At 40.8% G+C, this 27,965-nt stretch overlaps 1 protein-coding gene across 2 annotated transcripts in view; it reads right to left on the bottom strand.

Moving 5' to 3' along the window:
* The window catches only part of CDHR3 (cadherin related family member 3), a 71,747-nt gene extending 44,452 nt beyond the window's left edge, over positions 1-27,295 (bottom strand). For both annotated transcript variants that reach the window (XM_054564079.1, XM_054564078.1), the window contains exons 1-4: positions 27,250-27,295; positions 17,508-17,710; positions 4,063-4,228; positions 585-682 (exon numbers count right to left, since the gene is read on the bottom strand). In XM_054564079.1, coding sequence (XP_054420054.1) covers positions 585-682; positions 4,063-4,228; positions 17,508-17,710; positions 27,250-27,295 — 513 coding nt within the window. The remainder of the gene's footprint in view (positions 1-584; positions 683-4,062; positions 4,229-17,507; positions 17,711-27,249) is intronic.
* Positions 27,296-27,965: the final 670 nt, after the last annotated feature.

The raw sequence follows: 27,965 nt of genomic DNA, 5'->3' as shown, positions 1-27,965 counted from the left end.
GATTAACCGAGAAGAGAAATCAGTTGTCTCAGATTGGGTCTCCCGGACCCAATCTCCTACATTTCTCTATGGAAGCCCTCCTTTTCTTGGAATTCCTGGGACTTGCTTTTAATGTGTTTTTTTTTAACTTGGCTACAAACAGCTTGGCTTCATCTCTAGAAGGGAAGTATTAATGCCTTTGGGGTACATATTTTATGCTTATTTTAAAAATAATATAGCTGGATTTTTATCACCTTAGAATTAAAAAATATTGAGCAATTTTAATATGCCAGGCAGGCATTGTCCTAAGTGGATTTACATGCATTCTCTAATACTTATAGTACCCCTACTGAGGTAGGTGCATTTACTTGACAGGCAAAGAAATGGAAGCTCAGAGAGGCTAAGAACTTGTCCGAGATCCCACAGAGCCATGAATCCAATCTGGGGTATCTGACTCGAGAGCCCCACTACCCATTTCCACCTCCCCTGTCCTCTATGCTTTGACAGCAGGCACCATATTTCTCCCATTGCCACTGCCCAAGCCCACCCTGCCGAGATGCCAGGTTTCTGGGTCAGCCCACCTCCAGTTCAACAAACAGACTTACACTGAGGAGTATATTTTGACTTGTGTCTTCTGGATCAAAGGCCTCAACCTGGTAAATGAATCCAGGGTTTGTTCCTTCCACTATGTAGAGGTCTAGACCTACACCCATGTCCACAGTGGAATAAAAACATTTTATTAGATAAAACAAATGAGAAATTCCAAAATGAAGGCTGCTGAAGTAATCCAAAGGAAACCAAACACAGCCATGAAAATAAAGTGCATTGGCACTGTGGGGAAGGGGGCAGCAACAATAAAGGCCGCAAGTGAGACCGCGGCCATCTTGCAGGAGTGGATTCTTTTATGCGAATTAATAAAGCATTAAGGTTGGCCAAGCTGGTATCAAGTCTTCACACATGTCTTCCAATGAGAGGCGACCTAAGGCACTGTTGTTTGGTGGGAGAGAGGAAGGTGATAAAGGCAGAGAGTTTGAAAGTAACCACGGGCAGGAACCTGCAGGGTGAGGCTACTCCATGTTCAAGATCCCGTTAATCTGTGAATTCCTCCTAAACTGAGCTAAGGTCATCCCTCGAAGTGTACGTAGCATCTCATCAGAAATGAGTCCCTGAAATGAGAGGCCTTATAGTGGAACAGAGAGGAGATAGAATAAGTGGGGAGAGAGGGCTGCAAGAGAGAGGCTCAGGAAAGGGAGCAAAATTTGATTTCATCTCCTTCAGAGTTTTTAGCGGTCAGGGAGAGGGAGGATCAGGCCATGCCACTTGGTACCACCAGCCCTGCCCAGGGTCACCATGGTCTCTGCTCTGGCCTCTCTCTCTCTGAGAATCTCTCTGTGCAAGAGATGACTGAGAACACTAACATTCACTCTTTTCTAAGGCACTGTGCTGAGGACTTAACGTACAGGGTGGGGCAAAACAGGTTTACAGTTGTAAGTACACAAAACACAGAGTTTATTCTGGTATTATGATTTAATAGCTATTATATTATTTTCCATATGAATAACTATAAACCTACTTTTGCTCCACCCTGTATGTTTTCTCCTTTAGTATTCACAACAGCTCTAGAAAGTAGATGTTGTAATTTTATTCACTTTATAAATAAGAAAACAGGCTCAAAGAAGTTATTGGGTTATCTCAGCTAGTAAATAATGGAATCAAAACTCTAAACCAAGCCATCTTACAACTGAGCTTCAGTTTTCATTCACTTTATCACTGCTCATGCTTTCATTAAAAAAACAAACAAACAAACAAACAAAACCGTTTACTGAGTTCTCCATAGCAAACACTGATCTACCCATTGGGAATATAGCAGTTCACAAAACACAAAACCCTGCTCTCATGAGCTTGAATTCTAGTGGGAAGATATAGATAATAAAATAATGAGTAAAATGTGTGAATGTTACTGAACAATGTCATGGAGAAAAATCAGGGAAAGCAGTGTTGTGAGTTGGGTTGCAATGTTAAATAGAGTGGTTATGAAAAGTTCGCTGACATTTGAATTAAGGTTCTTAAAGAAACGAGGAGGAGCTATAGAGATATAGGGGAAGGGACAGAGGAAATAACAAATGCCAAGATGCCAAAGTAGGCCATGCCTGGGGTACTCACAAATTGGTGAGGAGGCCAGGACTGCTGGAGAAGAGGGGGTAAAGGGAAAACATGTGGGAGACAGCATGGTAGAGGGTGAGGGCTGTATGGGCTTGACAGACTTGATGGGGCCTATAAAGATTCTGGCTCTCCTTTTGGGTGAGATGAGAGGTTCTTATAGTGTTTTAAGCAGAGGAATACCTTGATTTAACTGATGTTTAAGAGGATCTCTCTGGCCACTGGATGGAGAATCAACTGTAGGGGGCAAGGGCAGAGCAGAGGGTTTGAGTTTTGATTCCATTACTTACTAGCTGAGATAACCCAATAACTTCTCTGAGCTTGTTTTCTTATTTATAAAGTGAATAAAATTACAAGGGCAAGGGTTTGCAGTGAGCAAACCATTGCAGTAATTCAGGGTTACTTGCACCATGGAGTTAGTAGTGGAGAGGCTACGGACTCATTGGATTCTGCATAGATTTAGAAGGTAACGTTTCCTAATGGATTTCATGTTAGGTGTGAAAGACAGAAAGAAGTCAAGGTTGACTTCTAAGTTTTGGTCCAAGCAAGAGTGATAGAGTTGCCATTAATTAAAATGAGAAAGACAGGAAAACCAGCTTCGTGGTGGGGATGGTGGGGGTCAGAGGATGAAGTGGGAATCATGAGTTTGATTTTGAAGCGCTTTGAGTTTGAGATGCCACATTCTGACACCAAGAAATTCTCTGACATCAGCTGAGAATTCAACTCAATTCAAGTCCAGTTTGTCACCTATGCTTCTGACCCATCAGCTATAAACCTAAGCTTCCCCAAACACCCTTATTGAGCTTGATTAATTTGCTAGAGGGGATCACAGAACTCAGGGAAACATTTTACTTACTAGAGTAATGGTTTACTGTAAAAGGATATAGCTCAGGAACAGCCAGATGGAAGAGGTGCTTAGGGCACAAATCTTCCAAGATCTCTGGGCATGCCACTCTCCCTGGATCTCCACCAACCTAGAAGCTCTCTGAACCCCTTTTGCATTTTGTAGAAGCTTCAATATATGGGCACAATTAATTAAACCATTGGCTATTTGTAATTGAATTCAAATTCCACCTTCTCTCCCTTCGGCTGCGGTGGTGGTGGGTGGGAGAGTATGTGGGAGTGGAGGGTACTGAAAGTTCCAACCCTCAAATCCCAAGATTGGCTCCACTGGCCACCATTGCCATGCTCAGGTGACTTAGGGGCATTCCGGACATCACACCATTAACATAACAAAGCATACTTTTATCACTCTCATCATTGGAAATCCAAGGGTTTTAGGGGCTTTGTGTCAGGAACAGGAAGAAGACCAAATAGATATATTTCTATTACAGATGTCTATTAGATATCCAAGTGGTGATGTTAGTGGTAAGATACTTGGATGTTTGAGTGGAGTTCAGGAGAGAGTCTGAACTAAAACAGTAGACTTAAAAGTTGTCAATATGGATGGCATTCAAAGGCATGAGCCTGGGGGAGATTATGCAGGAAGTTACTCTGTTCCCATCCCTTCAAGTATTGTCCCCACTCTATAGGAGACTTCAGGCACACTATGCTCTCAAGGGGTCAGCATCCATGGGGAGAATGAACAATTCAGTCAGTGACCAATGGTACACAGTGATGAGCCCGCTGGGCCGGGCCCAGATTCCTTCAGAATGGTCCACTTGAGGTCCTGACCTCCTTTTCCTCCCCAGAACTAGGAGAGGCCCAAGAGAAACCACAGATATAAAGGGCTTTGTAAATTGTTGAGAATTATTATTGGGAATCCTGGACTGGAGGACACTTAATTTATTCCCTGCTCATCAAGCAGCTGCTTTTTCCAGGGAAACAGCTGCTTGTTTATTTACTTTTCTGTTTTGCTCCATCCCTCAGGGTCATCCCTGATCCCACCGTCTGGGCTACATTGCACACCCCTGTGTATCTTACCTTTTGCCAAGTTGCCTAGGAACTGAGGCGGCTCATTCACATCTGTTACCTGGACAGTTAGAACCTGTAGGTCCGTGACACCAACGTAATCCTTAACATAAATCTGCAAATCAAATATGTTCGGTCCTGTTTCAAAATCTAGTTGTTGCTTCCCAGTGGTGACAACCTAAAAGTAAATGTAGAATTCTTAGTAACCATGTGAAAGAAGGTCTGCTTTGCATGCGTGCATTTTGCAAACATATTTATTAGCAAGAAAGCAACCCACATCCTGGAAACCATCTTTCACTCACTGTCAGAGGAACGGGTTGTTTGCCTTTGTCCTTCCAACGTAAGCCCCAGGACACCTCCACTAAAGGGGCTGCTGCATATGATGCTGCTTTTCATAAAAAAGAAAAATATTCAGGAGACATTCTGGTTCCACTGACTAGAAATGTAACACAAGAATTAAAAAACCTATCACTACTTAGAGTAGGCTCCCAGACAAGTCCCTTAGCGACCCTGCATATACTTGGATTTTCTAGCCTTTAAGAATGGGATGCTGCACTTTCCTGAGATGGCTATTAAATTACATCTGGACCCATCACTCCATGTTAGTTTTCCCAAGGCCACTTCCAAGAGTAAACAAGGGAAGAAGCACATGTCTGCAGAAATAATGAATGATATTTACTAACATAAATAGTTTTTTGTGTGTGGGCCTCTCTGCACATTCTCTCACTGCTGGAAAATTGTCCTCTGAACAACAATTGTTTTGGAGTTATGGGAGGGACAGCAAGAGACAGGGCCCGAGAGACATCACCAGAATCTAGACTGTCGGTATCAGGAACCCAGTGGCCCATGGTGGGAGGGGCCTGCTGAGGCTGACAGGAGGGCAGCCTGTGAGCTCTCCTATCTGTATGCACATCCTTGCCTGTGAGCTCACAAAAGGCCCCAACTCCTTTGGGGCATCAAGGACTAAATTTCATAACTGTCTTAAGTATGCAAATAGAACCTTTTGGTTACTCATACAACTTGGGCCAGACAGCAATGCATTCAGTATTCTGTAGTGAGGAGAGCACTTAACTCCAATCCCATTTCCACCACCAAACTTCTGTGTGACCTTGAAGTAACTTGGGAACATCACTTCAAAACCTAGGTCAGAAATCTGCGGAAAATCAGAGGGAATAAAGCTCACTGTGAGCTGTGTTTAGTCAGGGAAGACTTCATGGAAGAGGTAGTGGGTACTGTATTTGACTTTGCAAGATCTGGATTAGTTAAGAGAAGACAGAACAGCCAAAGATATGAACAAGTGTGTGCAGTGAAGGGAGAACATAAAGAGGAGGGTTGAGAGGGAAAGTGAGATAGCTTTTTCTCTACCCATGAGACAGGGCGGTGTGGTATCCTCACAAGTGGAAATGACATATGTCTGTGGTTAGTACATTAAAAATAAGAGGCAGCATAACATAGGGGTCTAGAGCATAAACTCCAGAGCCAGACTGACTAGCTTTAAAAAAGCCCAGCCTTCCCATTATTTTACCTTTCTATGCCTCAATTATCCCATCTATAAAATGAGGGTAATAAAATTATGTACTTCATCTGATTGTTGTGAGGTTTAAATGAGTTAACCCAAGGAATATTTAGATCACTCTTGGTACTGAGCAAACTCTCAGGCAATGCTGTTTTGTATGGGTTTTTTTTTTTTTTATTGTTAGTCAGTAAAAAAATCTGTTTAGTAAATGTATGTTTCCCAGAGCAGCCCCCTCTATCAGGACAGTCCACTCTGTGTCCTGATTTATGCCCTAGCTTCTGGCTAAGCCAGTAGTCTTCTCCTGAACCCCAGGCGTGGGCAAACCCTCTATGACAATGCTACCTACAGATAGCCCCTTTCCCTTGGGAACTAGCTTGAACTCCAGAGGAAGGAAACAGAACAGTCAAAAAAGTGTCAAAGATATTATATCTTGGAACCAAAGAAATGGGTTGCTATCAACAGAGATGGGAAAGTTGTTTTTCTTGTTGTTGTTACCAGCATTTATTAAATGTTTGTGTGCCAGGCTCTTGAAAGCCATTTTGTGGAGTATTTTATTTAATCATCACAACAACCATAGGTTGGTAGAACTTCCCCTCATTTCACACATAAGGAGACTGGAACAGGGACGGGAAGGAATTCCAAAGGCCACAGCTGGGAGTAGGGGGAGTCTTGATTTGGTTGCGGGCAACTGACTGCAGTTTTGGTGAAAGATAGTGTTTGTTTTTAGTATTTAGTGTGAAGTCTTTCTGGACAAGGCTGAGTACATTTATAGGGTCCACAGTGTTCATGATATTAGATGAGGATAGAGAGATATCAAGCTCAGAGATGGGCAACAGACACAGGGGCAGGCATGGCTTCCACTTGACCTCAGAGAACTCCAGTCTTTGTACCTGCCGAGCCTGCTGTCACATCTCCTTGGTTTCTCAGAGCTATCCTTGTTGGTACTCTCCAGAGGAAAACCCCCTAACTGATAATCAGCCAGCCACATGGGCTGAATGAGGCTCTGACACCTCTCTTTCTGGGTAATGGGGAGCCAGCAGAGTGTGGGGGCTATGAGCAAGGGTTCTGGGGACCAGCCTACCTGATCTCAAATCTCAGGTTTGCCACCAGTTAGCTATAAGAATTTGGGCAAGTTGCTCAACCTCTCTATGCCTGTGTCCCCACCTTTAACATGCCAATAATAATAGTACACCACTTTATAGTGTTGTTGTAGTGTTCAGGGGAATTCGTAGCATATAGCAAATACTCCATAAATGTGAGTTATCATTATCGTCAGCATTATTAATCCTCCACCCCCACCCCACCTTCACCAGAAGTCTCAGCAGATGGTATGATTCAGAAGTCACCCTCAGGAAGGCCTTAACGACCGAGTCCCAAGGCCAACACTGACCAGACCTCTGGGCCAGAGACTCAAAAACCTCATTGTGAGACTCGTCATCCTGCAGGGCGTCAAGGCTGCCTAAGTAGGAGCCAGGTTCTGCCACAGAGATAACATTGCCATGCTCTGTAGGAAGCAGGAGTTGTTCTTGTGAGCAGTCTGTGTTGGAGAATAGGATCTCCCTGGAGGTGGTATTTGATGAGATTCGGTAGTTCCCAGGGAAAAGCAACAAATTCTTTTTTTTTATTACTTTAGACATTCAATATTATTTTATATTGGTTTCAAGGGTACAGCATAGTGGTTAAACATTGATATAATTTACAAAATGATTTCCCCAATAAGTCTAGTATCCCATCTGGCACCATAAAAAGGTATTACAATATTATTGACTATACTTCTTTAGTTGTACTTTACATCCCAGTCACTATTTGGCAACTACCAATTTGTACTTCTTAAGCCCTTCACCTTTTTTCACCCAGGCCCCCTGAATCCCTCCCACCTGGCAACTATCAGTTTGTTGTATCTATGAGTTGATTTCTATTTTGTTTGTTTTGTTCTTTAGATTCCACCTATAAGTGAAATCATATGGTATTTGTCTTTCTCTGTCTGACTTATTTCACTTAATATAATACTCTCTAGATCCATCTATGGTGTCACTAGTGGTAAGATTTCATTCTTTTTCATGGTTGAGTATTATTCCATTGCATATATGTACCATTCATTCTTTATCCAATCATTTATGGATAGACATTGAGGTTGCTTGCATATCTTGGCTATTTTAAATAATATTGCAGTGAACATAGGAGTGCATATATGTTTTCAAATTAGTGTTTTAGATTTCTTTTGGAAGTGGAATCACTGGGTCATAAGGCAGTTACATTTTTAATTTTTCGAAGTAACTCTACACTGCTTTCCACAGTGGCTGCACCAGTCTTCATTTCCACCAAGAGGACACAAAGCTTCTCTTTCCTCTGCATCCTCACCAGCTCTTGTTTGTTGACTTAGTGATAATAGTCATTATGACAGTTGGATCTCATTGTAGTTTTAATTTGCATTTCTCTGATGATTATTAATTTTGAGCAACTTTTTACATGTTTATAGTTATCTGTATGTCCTCTTTGGAGAAGTGTCTATTCAGGTTCTCTGCCTTTTTTATTTTTGGATTGTTTGGGTTTTGGGGCATTAAGTTGTGTGAGTTCTTTATAAAATTTGGATATTAACCCCTTATCAGATGTATTATTGGCTAATATACTCTCCCATTGGGCAGGTTGTTTTTTCATTTTGTTGTCATATATAGTTTTCATTATGTTGAGGTATCTTCCTTCTATTTCCCTTTTGCTGATAATCTTTAACAGAAATGGGTGATAAATTCTGACAAATTCTTTTTCTGCATTTATTGATATGATTACATGATTTTATTCTTTATTTCATTTATGTGGTTTATGACATTAATTGATTTGCAGATATTGTACCAATCTTGCATCCCAGGAATAATTTCTACTTCATCATGACGTATGTTCTTTTTAATGTATTGCTTAATTCAGTTTGTTAATATTTTGTTGAGGACTTTAGCATCAATGTTTATCAGGGATATTGATCTACATATTTTTTCTTTGTAGTGACTTCATCTGGTTTTGGAATTAGGATAACGCTGCCCTTTTAAAATCAGCTTGGGGGTTTACTTTCTTCCTAATTCTTTTGGAATTATTTCTGAAGGATAGGTGTTAGTTCTTCTTTGAATTTTGGTAAAATTCAAACGTGAAGCCATCCTGTCCAGGACTTTTGTCTGTTGGGAGTTTTTATTATTACTGGTTTGATTTCATTAGTTGTAATTGGTCTGTTCAGATTCTTTTTCTTCATAATTCATTTTTGGAAGAATATATGTTTCTAGGATTTTACTTATTTCTACCAGATTGTCCTATTTGTTGGCAGGTAGTTTTTTATATTTTTAATAATCCTTTGTATAGCTGTGATGTCAGTTGTTACTTCTCTTCTTTCATTTCTGGTCTTATTTATTTGGGCCCTCTCTTTTTTCTTGATGAGCCTGGTTAAATGTTTATCAATCTTGTTTATCTTTACAAAAAATCAGCTCCTGATTTTATCAATCATTTGTATTGTTTTTAAAGACTATTTTATTTATTCTCACCTTGATCTTTATTATCTCCTTTATTCTACTCACTTTGGGCTCTGTTCACTGTTCTCTCTAGTTTTTTAAGGTGTAAGTTAAGATTGTTAATTCGAGATTTTTCTTATTTATTTAGTTAGGCCTGTATTGCTATGAATTTATCTCTTTGAATGGCTTTCATTGGGTGCCAAAATATTTGGGGTCATTTTGTTTTTACTTTTCACTTTTTTTTACTCAAAGTATCATTTATTTATTTATTTATTTATTTATTGTACTCATTTTTAACCCATTCACTGTTAGTGCCATGTTATTTAGCCTTTCTATGTTTGGATATTTTTTCAGTTTTCCTCTTGTAATTGATTTCCAGTTTCATATCTTGGTGGTCAGAAAACATACTACATATGATTGCAATCTTCTTAAGTTAATAGGGACTTGTTTTGTGTCCTAACATATGGCCCATCTTAAAAAATCTTCCATGTGCACTTGAAAAGAATATATATATATGCATGTATATATATATTCTGTTGATTTGAGGTGAAATCCTTTGAAAATTCAAGTAAATCCATCTGATTTAGTGTGTCATTTAAGGCCACTGTTTCCTTATTGATTTTTCTGCCAGGAAGTTCTATCCATTGTTGTCAATGGGATGTTAAAATCCTCTGCTGTGACCATTACTATTGATCTTTCCCTTTTTGTCCTTTAATATTTGCTTTATAAAACAGGTGCACCTATATTTGTTGCATGAATGTTTACAAGGGTTATATCCTCTTATGGGATTGATCCATTTATCATTATGTATGTCCTTCTTTGTCTCTACCTTTGTTTTAAAGTATATTTTTTCAGGTATAAGTATTGCTACGATAGCTTGGTTTTTGTTTATGTTTTCATGAAATATCTCTTTCCATTCTTTTACTTTCAGTGCATGTTTGTCTTTTGAACAGAAATGGATCTCTTTTATACACCATATGTATAGTTCTTGTTTTCTTATCCATTTAGCCAGTCTGTGTTTCTTGATTTGAGCATTTAACTCACTCATATTTAAAGTAATTATTTTTCCTTTTAAATTATATTTTATTAATTATGTTATTATAGTTGTCCCTATTTTTCCCTCTAGACTTACCTCTAACCAGTACCCCCCAGTCCCTCAAGATATTCCCACACCATTGTTCATGGCTGTGGGTCATGCGTATAAGTTCTTTGGCTACTCCATTTCCTCTACTTAGTTTACAGCTCCATGGATATTCTGTAACTACCAATTTGTACTTCCTAATTCCCTAACTTCTTCAGCCATTCTCCCACACATCGCTCCCATCTGGCAACTATTGAAATGTTCTCTGTATCCGTGATTCGGTCTCTGTTCTTCTTGTGTGTTTCAATTGTTGATAGACATGTATTCCTTGCCATTTTATTGTTCATAGTTTTGATCTTCTATTTCTTAAATAAGTCTCTTTAATATTTCATATAATAATGGTTGGTGATGACGAACTTTAGGTTTTACTTGTCTGGGAAGCTCTTTATATGCTACTGTAGGTAACTAACTGCTTTTCTCTTGCTGCTGTTAAGACTTTGTCTTTATTTTTAACCTTTGGCATTTTAATTATGGTGTCTCTTGGAGTGGCCTCTTTACATGTATCTTGTTTGGAACTCTCCGTGCTTCCTGGACTTTTCCATGTCTATTTCCTTTGCCAAATTAGAGAAGTTTCTTTCATTATTTTTTCAAATAGATTTCCAATTTCTTGCTCTTTCTTTTCTCCTTTCGGCACCCCTATGATGTGAATGTTGGAATGCTTGAAGTTGTTCCAGAGGCTGCTTACACTATCCTCATTTTTTTTTAAATTTCTTTTTCTCCTTGTTGTTCTGATTGGTTGTTTTTTGCTTCCTTAAGTTTGAAATCATTGATTTGATTTTTGGCTTCATCCACTCTACTGTTGTTTCCCTGTAAATTGTTCTTTATTTCAATTAGTGTATCCTTAGGTTCTGATTGGATCTTTTTAATGTTGTTGAGGTTCTCACTAAGTTCCTCGAGTGTCCGTATAACCAGTGTTTCAAACTTTGCATCTGATAGTTGGCTTATCTCCATCCCGTTTAGTTCTTTTTCTGGAGTTTTGATCTGTTCTTTCCTTTGGGCCATGTTTCTTTGTCTCCTCATTTTGGCAGGCTTCCTGTGTTTGTTTCTATGTTTTAGATAGAGCTGCTATGACTCTTTCTATTGACAGTGTGGCCTAATATAGTAAGTGTCCTATAGGGCCCTCAAGCTGAGTACTCAAGGTACACCTTTCTTATGACTGAGTACACCTTCCTTTTGTAGTTGAGCTTTGATTGCTGTTGGTCAATGGGAGGGATTTACCCAGGACAGTTAGCTTCAATGACTGGCTGTGACCAGTGACCACATACATCCACCTTCCATGGAGGATCTGCTGAGCTGGGTCAGGGTGGTGGTTATCCAATGTGGTCTATAGATCTCCACTGGGTACACAGGCTCTGTCTCGGGTGGTGCAGGCCAAGGTCAGCCCCTACCTGCATTCTGCCCTGGGGCCACCCTGCATGAGCTATAAAGCAGTCTGAGATGCCCGCTTCTTGTGCTGGGCTTGGTGATTCCCAGGCAAATGCAAGTTGTGAATCTAGGCTGGGTGCTGCTAGTGTTGGGTCTGGGGCTACTTAGCAAGAGGTACAGGGGCTGGGGGCTTATTGAGGATAGCTGTTGCATGTTTGATATGATTCGGGAAGTTGTGAAGCATGAGTCAAGACCAGCCATTCATGTGGAAATGTCAGTGTTAACAGTTTAGTGAGTCCTAAGTTGAGTGGGACTGAGCCTCAGGTGATCTCCTGGGCAGGGAAAACAGTGTTAACCAGATTGATGGAGTCTCAAATATGGCACTCACCTGCTCTCTCTGTGGTTCTGCTGCGGGAAGGTTCAGAAAAAGAACATGGCTTCAGTTGGCCTTTCTGTCTGGGGGAAAGCTGTCCTCCAGCACTCCCCCTGATGCCAGACACGTTAGTTCCTCCCTGTTTGCCACTGGTGCCTTTCATGCTGTTACCCCAGTGCTGGAGCTCAGAGGGAGTGAGTTTGAGTAACTCCATGTGTGAGCTCTTTAAAAAGAACCACTTGGGACTCCAGAAGTTTCTTCCACAGACAAAATCCCCACTGGTTTTCACAGCCAGAAGTTATGGGGACTTATCTTCCTGGTACTGGAAGCTTGTGCTGGGGTACCTGATTGGGACTAGGGCTCCAAGCTCCCAAGATATCCCTCCCAAATTTTTATCCACCACATATGAATGTTGGACCAGCTGACATTCTCTGCCCCTCCTACCAGTCTGGGTGAATGTGGCTTCTTGAATTCTGTAGTTGTCAGACTTCCATTTAACTCAATTTCTGATGGTTCTAAGTAGTAGTTGTTCTATATTTTAGTTGTAATTTTGATGCTATTGTGCAAGGTGGTGGGCTGTGTTTACCTATGCCTCCTACTTGACTGGAAGTCTGTTAAAGTGATTATTGATAGGTATGTAGTGCCTGCCATTTTATTATTCATATTTGTGTTCTTTCCTTCCTTCTTCTCCTTAAATAAGTTCCTTTAACATATTTTTTTTTAATACTGGTATGATGGTGATGAACTCTCTTAGCTTTTTCTTGCATGGGAAACTTTTTATTTCCCTTTCAATTCTAAATGAAATCCATGCTGTGTGGAGTGCTCTTGGTTGTAGATCCTTGCTCTTCCTTGCTTTGATATTTCATGCCAATACCTTCAGGTCTGCAAGGTTTCTGTTTAGAAATCAACTGAAAGTCTTACCAAAACTCCCATGTTTTTCTCTTGCTGATGCTAAGATTCACTCTTTGTCTCTAACTTTTGGCATTTTAATTATAATGTATCTTAATATGGGTTTTTTGGGGTTCATCTTGTTTGAAACTCTGTGATACTGGAACTTGTGTGTCTATTCCCTTTGCCAAGCTAGGGAAATTTTCCATCATTATTTCTTCAATTACATTTTAAATCCCTTGCTTGCTCTCTCTCTTTTTTATGGTATCCTTATTATGTGAATTTTGATACATTTGATGTCCCAGAGATCCTTTTAACTACCCTCACTTTTAAAAAACATTTCTTTTTCTTTTTGCGGTTCTGATTGGATTTTTTTCCCAGCTTATCTTTCAAATCACTGATTTGATCATTTGCTCCAACTAATCTGTTGTTGATTCCTTCTATTGTAGTTCTCATTTCAGTTATTATATTCTTCACTTTCAATTGGTTCTTTTTTTGTGGTTTTTATGTCCTTTTTTTGTTTACTGTCTTTTTGTTGATGTTCTCACCGATTTCATTCTCCTCCTAAGTTCATTGAGTATCTTTATTATTGATGTTTTCAACTCTGTATTTGGTAGATTGCTTGCCTCCATTTTGTTTAGTGCTTTTCCTGGAGTTTTATTCTGTTCTTTCATTTGTAGCATGTTTCTTTGTCTCCTCATTTTGGCTACCTCTCTGCATTTGTTTCTATGTATTAGGTAGATCTGATAAGTCTTCTTGGTGAGGTGGCCTTATGTAATAGGTGTTCTTTTCAGGCTCAGTGGCTCAGTCTCTCTGGTCACTTAAGATGGGTGCTCCAGGAGTGTCCCTTGTGAAGTTCCTCCTGATGTAGCTTAGCTTTGATTGTTATTGGTAAATCAGTGGGTGGGGCTGACCCCCATGCTGAGGGGCTGTGAGGATAGGACACAACCACAGAGGAGAAGCTGTTGTGTGGAGACATGGAACAAGATTTGTCCCAGTGGGGCTTTGGTGCCTGCTGAGACTGCCCTTTGGGTGTGCTGTTTGTGAAGCTAATCAGGTGGTACTCTCTTGTAATCTGAAGCCATCCACTGGGTTTGTTGGTTCTGAGGCCTCTTGGAAGGGGGTCCATTGCAGGCCAAGGTCAGTCCACCTGTGCCTAAATATGGGCCACCTGGTAGAAGCTACAAAGTGATCTGCTATTGGTAGCTGTCTATGCTGGGCCCAGAGGCATATGAGAGAGGCCATGCTGCAACCAAAGCTCCCTGCCACCAGTGCTGGATTTGGGCAGTTTAACAAGAGGCACAGGGTATCCTGAGGTCAGCTGCCGCCTGCCTGGGGCTTGTGGATTTTGGAGAATGTTGAAGAAAGTATAGAGTGTGAGCCAAGGCCTGCTGACCATGAGGCACAGCAACAGAAAGAGCCAAAGGCAAAGTGCAAATTGGGTGGAGTGGGGTCTCAGGGTGGAGTGAGCAGTGTTGACCAGTTTAAGGCAGGTTCTTATTTGACACCCACCTGTGCCTGTCGGCTGTGTGGGGGGATAGCCCAACACAGGAAAAATGGTAGTATTCACCCTGACATCACACAATTCTGTTTCTTAGTATAAGTGTTTGTGGACGACTGCGCCCACTGTCTCACCTGGATGAATCTCCACGGATTTTCACAGCCAGCTGTTGTGGGAACTTCTCTTCACAGCACTAGAGCCCTGAACTGGGGAGCCCAGTGTGGAGTTGGGATCCTTCACTCCTCAGAGGTGAAGATATCCCTCCTGATTCTCAACCACCCTGCATGTGTGTGGGACCAGCCTGTTCTGCATCTCCACCCCTCCTACTGGTCTCCACATGGCTTCTTTATATCCTTAATTATAGGAGTTGCATTCGGCTAGTTTCCAAATGGTTCTTCAGGTTAATTGTTCTATAGTTTAGTTGTGAATTTGATGTAGTCTTGGAAGGAGATGAGCATTGCATTTACCTACTCCACCATCTTGACTGGAACCAAGATTTCAATAACAACCAATAGTTAATAAGAGCTTTAGGATGTGTAAGCCTGTGGCCCATCCTCATATCAACACAAGGTCCTGGTCAGTTGTAGCCTGTGTACCAGGAGGACATCAGGAGTGGGAGAATATGCTGAATACTTAAGCCTGGATCAGTTGAGGGACTAAGAAATTCATCATTTCTAGAGGTCAGGAACAGGCTGGAATTCTTCCTTGACTGACAGCCCTGTCTGAATTGCATGGCACATGGGAAGGGCATGTTCCACAGAAAAAGATGGTTGGCTCATCAAAACAGTAACAGGTGTACATGGCCACGTAGGAGAAAGAGGCTAAGACTGGGAGTCAAAAGATCTGAGTTAAGTTCTTATTTTATCTTTTATGGTTATGTGATCTTGGACAAATCAATTAACCTTGCTGTATTTTTGTTATCTTATTTCTAAAATAGAAATTTTAAATAAAAATTAAGCAGTGATACTATCAGTGTTAGTAGTAACATTCAAGAGATTAAAATTTGAATCTGCTTTGGAATCTCTGCAAATTTTTTTTAAGTTGATTTTTTAAAAGATTTTGTTTACTTATTTTTACAGAAGGGGGAAGGAAGGGAGAAAGAGAAGGAGAGAAACATCAGTGTGAGAGAGAAACATCGATCAGTTCCTTCTCATACATTCCCCCCAAATGAGGACTGAACACACAACTCAGGCATATACCCCAACTGGATTTCAACCAGCAACCCTTCACTTTGTGGGATGACGTACAACCAAATGAGCCACCTGGTCAGGGCGAAATCTCTGCAAATTTGAAGCAGCATGGTTATCATCATCATTAAAGTCAGTAAACTATAGATACTGCTAATGAGAACTCTCAAGTGGCAACAATCCAAATGCCTGTCAACTGACGAATTGATAGACAAGGGTGGTATAACCATAGAGTGAAATAATATTCAGTCATTAAAAAGAAGTAAAGTACTGATCCATGCTATGAAATGTGTGATTCTTGAAACTTTATGCTCATGGGGAAGAAGCCAGTCATTATTGACCATATACAATATGATTCCATTCATATGAAGTATTCACAATAGGCAAATCCATTAAAGCAGAAAGCAGATTAGTAGTTGTCAGGAACTGAGGGGAATAGGAGGAGGGGAGTGACTGCTAATGGATTTGGGGTTTCATTTTGGAGTGATATAAATGTTCTAAAATTAGATTGTGATGATGGTCTGTGAATATAGTAAAAACCATTGAATTGTATATTTTAAATGGGTGAATTATATGCTATGTGAATTATATCTCAATAAAGCTAGGTAAAAAAGAATGGTAAGAGCTCTGAAGTCATACCACCTGTGTTTCAATTTCAGCTCAACTACCTAATATCTTGTACAACCCAGGGAAGGTCATTTAACCTGTGTATTATCTTGCTTTGTTTTCTCCATCTGTAAAAAGGGGGTAATAATATAAATAAAATCATGGAATGATACAAATAAAAATGAACAGTAAACATGTGTAAAGCCTGTTTAAGAGTTTGTGGTGCACTTAGAGAGCATATGTGCTCTCTAAGTGCAAGCAATTAATAAGGTTTATAGGAACAGATGCTCAAGAGCTGTTACTGAAGAGCTAAATGTCAAGGGAACAAGTACATGGGGCAGGTAAGTCAGAACCAGGATCTGGGTTCTGGGAGTGTACACTGGATGCTGATGTGAAGGCTCTCTTAATGTGTGCGTCCTACATACTTCGAGGCCTCACCCCTGGAGTGCTGAGACTACCAGATGACTGCACTCTGACCCTCAAGTCATGGGTTCCATAATGACTCTAATGATCAAGTAAGTTTAAGGACACCTAGTATGCACCTCAGGAAGGCAACCATGCCTAAACCGAGCAGGTTGAGCATTCTGGGTCCCACCAGAACTACAAGGCAATGGTGGGCAGGACCAGGGGCAAGGCTGATAATAACTGTATGAGGTTCCTATGCCAGCTGAGGAAAAGGTAGGGGTGGGAGATACTGAAGTATAAGTAGGTCCACACACCTAGACCCTAAAGACATCCTTGAAGGACTCCAGGGTTACCAGGAGAAAACATGCAATGAGCAGTTTTGTCCTGCCTTAGGAGGTGTGACAGCTTTGGAAAGACTCAAATAGCAACTAGACAACAGAGCAGTGGTACCATGGATCCTCAGCGTGAATGATTAGGTCTGACTTATCCAAGAGGAAACATTCACACAGTAGGGCTGGACATTTAGGCTTGTATTTTCACTAAGGGCATGTTCTTCCATTATTAAATGTCTCCTCATAGATTTCCTTCAGGAAAATCACAGAATTATGGAAAGTCAGAACCACCAGACACGAGTTCATCAGAGCCCAACTTCTAAAGAGATCAATACTCAAACTATCCCACCCAAAGAATTTAGTTACTGTCAACACACCTTATACCTGATGTCATGTGAAGATGGTTGGCAATAAGAAACAAGCCATTTATTTGCAACAAGTTGAGCATAATGTTCAGTTGGACAGGATTAAATGAAGAAAAAAAGCACAGAAGGCCCTACAATGCCCTGAACAGAACTTTTGGGTCTTACAACAGGGGAGATTAAACTAGGGAAAGAGGAGGAAATAATCACTGATCTAGAATCCCATAGGCCTCTCAACTTCAAGTCGTCTCTTTGCAGACAACTCCCATTGGGAGTAAGATGGTACTTACCTCAAAGTCGATGCCTGACAGCCATCTGACCCTGAAGACTTCAGTGAGGGGACTGGAGTTGATTATCAGGGGAAATCCTGGGATTACAGGTGACAGTGATGCTGATAATTTCACAGAAAACTTGTGCACTGAGGTCTCAGGTGGAGAATTCTCTGCCACGTTACTTGTAGCAGGTAAGTGAATAAGGTATAGTCCCTCTCCCCCTGTGAATTTAAAAAGGATAAAAATTACATGGGCCCAAAGCCTTGTGCTGGAAACATGGATTTAACAACTTTTTCTGTGCTTCAACTCGTAGCTCAGGGAGGCAATGGAACCTGTTCATTCTCCAAGAATGAATACTATTGCCAAAACCTGGAAATGGAAATATGAGATCTTCTTGGAGCCAAGAAAACAATCACCACCAAACAACCATGAAATCTGCTTTTGTCATTCTGCAAATAAAGCTGTTGCTTTTCTCTTGTCTCCCTGCTTCCCTTCTCTTTTCTCCTAATCTTTGTGAAGAGCCAGGGAAAGAGAACCCTCACCTTAGCAGACAGACACCCACTTGAAATATCTAGTCTAACCATTACATTCTCTCTCTTACAAGGACCCAGTAGTTTACAAGAGTTTATTTTCCTTCTCTGTGTCTGTGTTTCATTCATGAGGTCATCTGAGAATTGAGTGTGCATGACTGAAGAGCTCCAAAATCGTGGTAGATCTCTCTACATTCAAAAGTTACCTCAGGTATAATTAGTTGTTATTATTGGGTGCTGTAGGAGTCGTGCAGAGAGGCAACCAGTACTTCTTGTTTAGTAGATTAACTCCTGTTTCACAGAGAAGGAAATGAGATACTTAGAGAAGGCATATGAATTGCTTTGGACAACATCGCAGATAGGGAGTTTTACATTTAAGAGAAGGTGTGCTCCTTCCAGGAACACTCCAGGACATCTTAAGGGTTCCTTGACACTTTGTGAGATGTTGCCAATATAGAGGAGAGCAACAGGTCATGTCCTTTATACTTCCATATGATGGGTACGGTAGGGGTTGAATAGTGTCCCCCTAAAAATTCATGTCCACTGAGAACCTTAAAATATGTCTTAATTGGAAATAGAGTATTTGCAGATGTATTAATAATTAGTTAAGAGGAGGTCATACCGGATTAAGGAGGGCACTAAATACAAAAACTGGTGTCCTTATGAGGACAGGACACAGAGAGACACCCAGAAGGAAGAAGGAAGAAGGACAGAGGCAAAAATTGAAATGATGCCACTACAAGCCAAGGAATGGCAAGCAACCGCTTAGAGCTGGGAAGTAGGCATCAAACAGATTCTCCCTGAAAGCCTGTAGAAGGAATCAACCCCACCAACACCTTTATTTCAGATGTCTGACCTCCTACACTGTGAGATAATGAATTTCTGTTGTTTTTAGCCATCCAGTTTGTGGCAATTTGTTATGGCAGCACTAGGAAAATTTAAAAACTTACCATGTATCCAATGTTCCAAATAGATGCATAATATAGAATCTTTTCTCTCATTTACTCCTCAAAACAATCCTCTAAGGTAAGCACTAAAATTGTCATTTTACAGATGATGAAATGAGCTAAAGCACACACAGTGAATACAGTAGCCCCCAACCTATCCACAAGGATACTGTCCAAGACCCCCAGTGGATGCCTGAAACCACAGATAGTCTAAACCTTATACGTACTACTTATTTTCCTATATATACATACCTATGATAAAGATTAATTTATTAATTAGACACAGTAAGAGATTACCAACAATAACTAATAACATAGAAAAACTGTAACAATATACTGTAATAAAAGTTATGCAAATGTGGTTTCTCTCTCAAAATATCTTATTACACTGTGCTTACATTTTCACCTAAAGGAAGCACTTTACTGGCTTCTCTTTCGTGTATCCGAATTGCTGACATTACTGCTCCTGTGTTTGGGTCCAATATGAAATAAAATAAGGGTTACTTGAACAGAAGCACTACAATAACCCAAGATATGGCTGTTAAGTGACTAATGGGGTAAGGGGCGAGTCTAAGCTTGGAGATGCTGGACAAAGTGATGACCTGGGCGGGGCAGAGCAGGACAATGTCAGATAATGTGAAATTTATTTCATCATGCGACTCAGAACAGTGCACAATTTAAAACATATGAATTTTTTATTTCTGGACTTTTCCACTTAATATTTTCAGGCCACAGTCAACCATGGATAAAAGAAACTGTGAAAAGTGAAACTACAGATAAAAGGGGGACTACTGTGCTAAGTAACAAAGACAAAATTTATACTGAGGTGCTACTTCTCAGTCAGGTCCCAATATTGGCCACCATAAGACAATAGAGACAAACCGTGTGGAATGAGAGGAGAGGGACAGAGTAACAAACGCATCTGTCTGCTAAAAGGCGTAAAATTTCTAGAAACAAAGGAGACATGGAAAAAATGTTGGCTTTTTTAAGAGAATGTTTTTATTTCAAATTTGGAGATGCAAAGTAATAACGAAACTGTAGGAAAAATTGAAATATAAATACAATCATTGAGACAAGCTTTCATAAATCTAAAATCATTTTGTTTAAATTTGAGACTAAATGCATTGTGCATAAGTTATTTTTACTTACAGAATTATCCAGGTTTATGGACAAGGATTGTGCAAGGACTCAGATAAATTAAAACAGCTGAGGTTTAAGCAAATGTGAATATAGATTTTTTTTAAATCTATAAAAATTGACTTTAGTATTATACCATTCTTGTGATAAAAACCAGGAGAAAAATAGTATACTTGGAGTATTTAGAGACAAAAATGTTCCCAAAAATAGTTTTTCAAAATCAACAAAATAATCATTTATTTTTAATGAGGATTAAAACCAAAGTTTTTAGTCATAATTCCCTCATGCCCTCTTTTCCTGCAAATGAAAGTCAGCAGACCCCTCTCTGCCCATCCCCCCACCCCCAGCAAGCTGTTCATGAGCATGTTCAGCAGGACAAGGACAGTCATAAGCAAAAGGAAAGCCTGACAATTTGTCTCACACAATTTCCCAACTTCTCTTGCCCCCTCCCACTCAGGGACTTGTGCCCCTCGGGCCAAGAAGGAAGGAAGTTTCTGCTCAGATTTAACTCACTAGGTTTTTCTCAAGAATAGCCTGGTGAGTTATAGCTTTGCTAAAACAAATAACTACTTGCATTTACTAAGAACCTACTCACCAGGCATTGCGCTAGCTATTTTACTGCCCGATTTCATCCCTTCTAAACACAATGCAGGTGTTGCTGCCATTTCACACATCTGCGATTACACTCAGGAAGTGGCCGTGGAGGGCCCTCCTGCATCTGAGTCTTGGAGATAACAGGCTGCACATCCTCACTGCAGCAGTCGTCACTCCGTGCTTGTCAGAGAACTGTGCACATGTGACGCATCCTAGTTTTTCTATAACCTGGCAACAATATGGTAAGATGGTGCTGGGGCTTGGTATGAAACTGGCCCCTCAAGCCAGATGTTAGATTTGGATCATGTTATCTGTAAGAGGCTGATTTTGGAACAACCTAAGGAATAGAGCTGGAATGGTCGCTGGATGTGAGCTCGGGGATGAGAGGCTTGCTAAGCCCTGCTCAGGGCTTTCCATGGCCTCCCACTACACAGGCAGATTACTATAGCCATCAACTTTGGTGTCTCCTTTGGAGAACTGAGGAGGCTAGAGAAGCTATCCCCCCCAAATATTCTCAGATCACAGCTCTTAGTTTGCTTTGCTGGGAGTATATTCATTGATCTTATTGTATTAATTATAACTTTGGTAAGTCTGGGGTTTGAGAAGCTAATTTCATAAAGAACTAGCCTTTCAGTCCAAGTTGCTGACTCCAATGGCAGGACTCTTCACAGCTCCATGCTTCCTCCGTACATTAACAGAGCTTTTCACAGCCCTCTCTGAATGGTCATATTTCACATGGCAATGAGGGAGATGTTTTGGAGCCAGAAGTGAATCTATCCAGTGTCCCTCAAGCAATTTGTGCTGGGAACTGCCTAGCCTGTGGATGGATAACGCCAGACTGTGTCCTTAGAGATGCCCTTTCTCCTGGCATTCTTGCTGGAGATCTTCTGCTTTCATCTGGTAGCTTCTCCTCCCAGGGCAAGGCCATGTGGGACAGGGTCTTGCAACTGAATTAGAAAAACTTTGTGGTAGACACACTGGGGAAATGTATTTTTTAAAAAAGGTAGCTAAGCTGGGATCTCTCAATTTTTAGTTCAACACCCACTTTCTCCAGCTTCCTTGTTATTTGAAAAAGTAGTAGTAGCAGCAGTAATAGCAATAATAATAATAATTAGTGGCTGGGCCACACCTTAAGAATAGAGCATTAGTAATATTATTAAAATCACAAAATGTTTAACCCATTCATTATGCAAATAAGTTTAAGGGATGTGTCCAAAGGCACCTAGTTAATCAGTGGCACCAGAAAGGTTAGGTGCCAGGGGCTTACCCTTCCTAAGACACCAAACACTTCCCCTTTGAGGATGGCCATTTGAACTTTCTTTGGTGATCTGAATGCTGGAGAACAAGAAAGAGGCTTTAATGGGATTTGACTTACACATGCATCTTAATTAAGAATCAAATTAAAATTACATGAAGCGTACACTTTAAAAAAGAAAAAGCACACCAAAGATTTATCATCAGTCACTGAGCCCACTGAAACATCTTGCTGTGGTTGAGATCTGGATGGGGGATGTCCTCACTTGTTTAAAAATGAGCAAAATCTCTGCCTTGCCAGAAATGGACCAACAACATCTGCTCCTGGAGCACGTGTTACAATACTTAGGCCTCCACAGCCCCAGTTATGGGGGAGGAAGCTTCCCACCCTGCACCCTGGACACTAAAGGTGATAATGTGGTTCAGGGACGTGGGATGATGCCATCCTTCCCTCCCGGATACAGCTGCTCCTACTTACACCTCTGCTTTCAGGAAATACCTCTTCATTCTCTCTAGTAACTAATCAAGAGGGCAGCAATAGAGGTAGAAGAGAGTGTGAAAAGAGCCTTGCCTCTACTTGACTGTGGGACCTCGGGCTAGTCTCTCAACTTCTCTGGGGCCCTCAGTGAACTCTCTCTCCCAGGACTATGGTGCTACACTAACAGTGGTTGTTAAACAGAGTGCAATTGTTAAAGAAGACTCACAGGACCCAAGTGAGAATGCCTATAAATCTATAGTTTAAAGTAAGGATATGCATCAGAGCTGAAGGCTGCCTCACAGCATGAGGCCTGGAGAAGCCAGGTACCAGCTCTTTTTGTCCTCTTTTCTTGAAGGGCCATGACAAAATGCACTTGCTCAGACCAGGAATCATCAATGTACCCACAAATACCTTGGAACTAGGGAGCCCAAAAGAGAATCTCTGCTGGAAACATATTTTTCTGGTCATGTAGGTGTCATCTTATTACATAACTAGTCTCTATAGCAGAGCCATTCCCAAATTCCCAGGACTCATGGTCACAAAGCAGCACTGTTAACCAGCATGCTTTGTGCCTTGACCAGGGATCAGTTCCGTAGAGAAACTTTAGCAAAGCAACTGAGGTTATTTCCAGATCTAGTGGAATTCACTCTCATAGCACAGGTACCATATAATAAAATGCATTTGCTCGATAAACTATAAAACATTACAGAATGTTGTTTCAGTATATGCAACATCCTCCTATGTCTCTAATTTTTTTTATTTTTTAATTTATCTTTTATTGTATTTTTTGCATTACCATTTAGTCCCCTTATACTTCTTTCCCTTCCCCACCACAATCACCCCACTGTTGTCCATGTCCATGAATGTCTTTTATTTCTGCAGTAGATACTTTTCTGGATGGGATGCTCACCCACCCCCTTGGGGGTCTGATCAATGCCAGGCAAGGCTCAGAAGGGAGCCCTCAGTGGGATGCAGAAGAAACTATGGTGACTCTGTAAATTACATTAGGTCGTAATTAGCAAAAAGAAGCTGTGTCAGTCTTAGAGTGTCTGGTGCTGGCCTGAGAGGAGCTGGTTTCTTGCACCCTTCTTTCAATTCCACAGAGGCAGAAAAGAAGATGGACTCTGATGACTTAATGTTTGAGCCAGAGGTGAGAGGGGGACAACCAGACTGCCATGGGGAAGGCAAAAAGAGATGGAAGGAGAGCAGGGATGGCCTTCTGCTCTTGTGCCGAGTTCGCTCCAAACAGGAAAGTGGTGTGGCAGAAAAAGTAGAAACATTTTGCAATGTTCTTTGGACCCCACATATAGGTTTAATTGGTGACAGAAAGACTTTCTGGGAATGGACTGAACTTTCCTGCCTTTTCCAATGATGAAAGGGTTGTACCTAGTCTTCAGGGAACATGAAATACTGAGCCTTGAACTTCCTTTTTACTTCCCAGCCCTGTCCAGAAGAGGGCCAGGCACAGATGGCAGGCTTAGGGGGGTCTTCCTGGAGAGACCTGAGACAGTCTCATGCCCGGTGCTAGGTGGACAAAACTCAGGTCAATGGAGCTGGTACCATTTTCATGTTCATGTGGCTTCTCCAGCTCCCAAGGACCCTTTCTTTCATTAAACACTATGGCACTTTTCATTTCTATGAGGGTAATACAAAGAGCTAGCTCTCTTTAGGCTTTCTCAAAATGTAGACAACTTCAATGTACTCTGGGTTTAAGTATACCAAGGGGGTCTGCTAAGTCTTCTGTCTTCTAGCAATGGCATGTGGTCCTTTGGTGCTGATGGAGACAGAAGATTGTTTTGTCTCAACTCTTCCACCAGCCTAGTTGGGACTTTTGTCTAGCTTGTGTTCTTCTGGGTCTGTCCTTTGTAAGCTGTTGTTGGAATGGGACACTATTGCATCTCAAAGAGAAACTGTTTCGTTTCCTTCATCTTAATAAGAGATAGAAAGGAAAGAAGCTCATTTATGTGACAATATTAAGCAGGAAGAAGATCTAAATTTCTGCATTTTAGGGATATCAGCAAATGTAAAAAAAAAAAAAAAAAAAAAAAAAAAGATGGACCCAAAAAAGGAAGATGGTCAACAAAAACAACATTTATTTGATACCCTGCATGTATGTGGTACTTGGAGACCACAGAGCAATAAGAGATATGAAACTTGTTATTGCAGAACTAACATTCCAGTTGAGGAGGCAGGACAGACACATACCAGGTGAATTATGTATGATAACTCATGCTGCCTTTCACTGAGCACTTAATTCTCTTATGCACTGTTCTAAACCTTTGGCATGAATTCCAAGTGTAGGCAAGAGGAGTTCCAACGACAATAGAAAGAGTACCTACCAAGAGCTAGGGCAATCTGGGAAGGCTCCATGGTGGGGCTTGAGTTGGGCCTTGGAGGATGCACAGGAGTTAGCCCTAGTGACAGGAAAGAGCATACTGGAGAATATTACTTCATTTGAGATTATTAGAGTAATACCAGCTTCCAATACCCTGAAGACAGGTGCTGGTGTGACAGTTCCCCTCTCCCAAGACTCTGTTACCTGAATGTTTGACGGTGATGGTAAAGGACCAGTCAGGTTCTTAGACTCACAGAAAAAGGTGAGAGAGAAACAGTTTGCATCACAGCAGATCTTCCAAAAAATAAAAATAAAAAAAGGATTTAACCAGTAGCAACAGAAGCATGGTACAGTGCATGGTTTTTTGGAGAGGAAGGGGTCTGAATGTGGTTTTTATAAGAAACTTCAAATATTTCTTGCAAATCTTTATGATCAGTTCCTTTCACACACCTCATGAAGTTCTGAATGCTAATGTTCAGTAAGAAACAGTGGGTTCTTTCCAACCTCACTCTTCCCCCAATGACAATAAATGTCACCTCTTAACTCAAATGATTATGGTCTTAAAAGCCTATGTTTCTGGGAAAATCTCAAATGTTTACTTCAGGTGACATTCTGAGCTGCTCAAAGCTCAAACGCACATTTACAGTTCCTCCTGCCCTCTGCTGAGTCTAAAAGCCTAAGACTAAAGAATGTTCAATATTAGGAAACCCAGTTATTTATTTATCTTATTAGCAGGTCAAAGGGGAAAGTCAAATGGTCATTTCCATAGATCCTGAAAAAGCATTTGATTTAAAATCCCATTTTGATTTAGAAATAAATATCCTAAATAAAAATAAAAGCAATTTTCTTAACATATAAAGCATTTCACACCAAAAGCTAGTGTCTACTTAATGGAGAATGAGAGAAGAATGTACGTGCTTATCATTGTTTAACAGCAGTCTGAAAGTACAAACCCAGTAATTAGATGAGAAAAAGAAGTGAGATAGAAAAATAGGTAAGAAAAAGTACAAATGTTTATTATTTTCAAACCTGGAAAATGAATGAGATCAACTGAAAAACCATTACAAACAATAAAATAATTTATTAATAGACTTCCATACATTATAATATCAATGAAAAGACATAAGAAAAGAAAAAAATTATATTTACAAGTGCTAAAAAAATTAAAAGAATTAGAAATAAACATAATCAGAATGTGCAAGATGTATACGAAGAAAATTTTAAAGTACTCGAGGAAAACAAATGAAGAAAAACAAGTATCTAGAACGCTGTTCTTGGGTGGGAAGAATCAATGTCATACATAATAATGACTAAATTTACTAAGTATTTACTATGTACAAGACACTCCTCTGTTTTACTAAAGTAACTCATCAAAGATGTAAATGATCTCTAAATTAATCTGCAAATTTACCATGATTGAATTCCATACATTATGCATATACTACCTATTCAAAAACAAGATTTAATTTAAAAAGTTCAATTTCAATAATTCAATCTAATAACATTAAAAAGATCGTCTGAGATTTCTGAAGCTCTTGAATAAAGAAGAGGTGCAAGAAGAACGAGGTTGACTCTTTGGCTCTTCCACCAGAAGGAATTTTCTCTACTCAAGAGTAAGACAGTAGCTCTTCTGTACCTCAGTTTTTCCACAGGATGATTTACCAAGCTCAAGTTGCCCCCAAAAGTCTCCAGAGAAAAGCCAGAATCTCCACAGACTGAGTTGACATACACGCTGAAGCAGCTCAGAACAAGTCTTCCTTGAATGTGCCACTTTGACAATGCAGACTATTTTGAGCTGAAGACATCGAAGACCCAAAAGATTCAGAAGTCGCTTTTAAAAAATTCTCCCCCTTAACTTTCTAAAATAATTTAGATAGAGGGCCTGGTCTAGAAAGAAAGCTATCACCAAAGATAACTACAAAGGATGTGAGCTAAGGGTGGTGGGCTGGGGGGAGCTCAGCAGGGCCTGGAGATCAAAGTCCTTTCTGTGTCCCCTCAGTTGTGAGGCCCAATTGCCTGACTGCCTGTAGTTATCATATTCTTATGGGTGCCCCTATGTACATAATTAAATTTGTTTTTCTACTGTTAATCTGCCTTATGTCAATTTAATTAATAGACCAGATAAAAGGACCCAGAAGAGTAAAGAAAAATATTTCTTTTCCTATAGCACTAAGCTCTGTTATGAAAATTATTTTCCCAACTTTGGATCTTGGAAGGACTTCCAGCTCAGGCCAGTTAACAACAGAGGGTTAGTGAAGCCTGTACAAACATGGACTAGACTGGCCTCTCTAGGTGTCTCTGTTCTCTGGGTTAACCCTACCCTAGCCTCCCGGGGCTTCCTGTTGCTACATCATTTCATCCATCAGTGCAGATAAGCCCCCAGTTAATCTAGGCCTCCCAGAGGTAATTTCCTCTTTTGGGACTTTATCACACACTATCATGTAAACCGAGTCAGGCAAGTAAGGCTGCAAAATGGAGCTCCTACCTGATGTGGCACCCAGGAGAGCCAGAAGAAGGACTGCTTCCTGCATATCTGATGGTTCACCTCTGTGCACACTTCCAACAAATTATCCAGGAGCTGAATGCCACCTTATACCCAAAGTGTATTCCAGATGCCACTCACCTTCCCCTCCTGGTTTTGTTGCTATGCAAGAAATCAAACAGAGGCTTGGTGGTAACTAAGGGAGACTCTAAATACCACAGAACTGTTTGTTCTTTGATTACCTGCTTCTGTGACGGCAGGGTACCTAAGAGGCCAACCAAGCCGCCTTGGTCAGCACAGAGTCCATTCTAAAATTCCACACTTACTCTGCGGACAGAGAGCTCCAAGGAGAAGTCAAAGGGCAAAGAAAGAGTGGAGACACTGAGATGACAGTAAAAGCTGGACATGAGCATCGTCGCCCATGACGATCTCAATCACCCTATAACCAGGCATTTTGTCTTTCTCAGAAGCAGGGGTGGGGAAGTGGGAATTTTTCTGCTGACTGAATTGATGAGTTGGACACAGAGTTGGGAATGGACGCCTCCTCAAGGTGGCATTGACTCCCTCCATCACCACTGCCGCTGCCCCTCTAGCGCTCAGAGGGGCCTGTGGAGGAAGGTTATTGGAATATCAAGGCTTCTGCTCAGTGGGGAGAGATGTGCCCATCTCTCAGGGCAGGTGCTGCCCTATCTGCTGCTTACCTGTCCCACGCGGCTCTG

The sequence above is a fragment of the Pteronotus mesoamericanus genome, unplaced genomic scaffold, assembly GCF_021234165.1.
Source record: "Pteronotus mesoamericanus isolate MK-2021 breed Mesoamerican mustached bat unplaced genomic scaffold, CSHL_Meso_final scaffold_85, whole genome shotgun sequence".
Taxonomy (NCBI): domain Eukaryota; kingdom Metazoa; phylum Chordata; class Mammalia; order Chiroptera; family Mormoopidae; genus Pteronotus; species Pteronotus mesoamericanus.
Note: the sequence above shows the minus strand (reverse complement) of the source record. Positions and strands in the feature narration are given on the sequence as shown.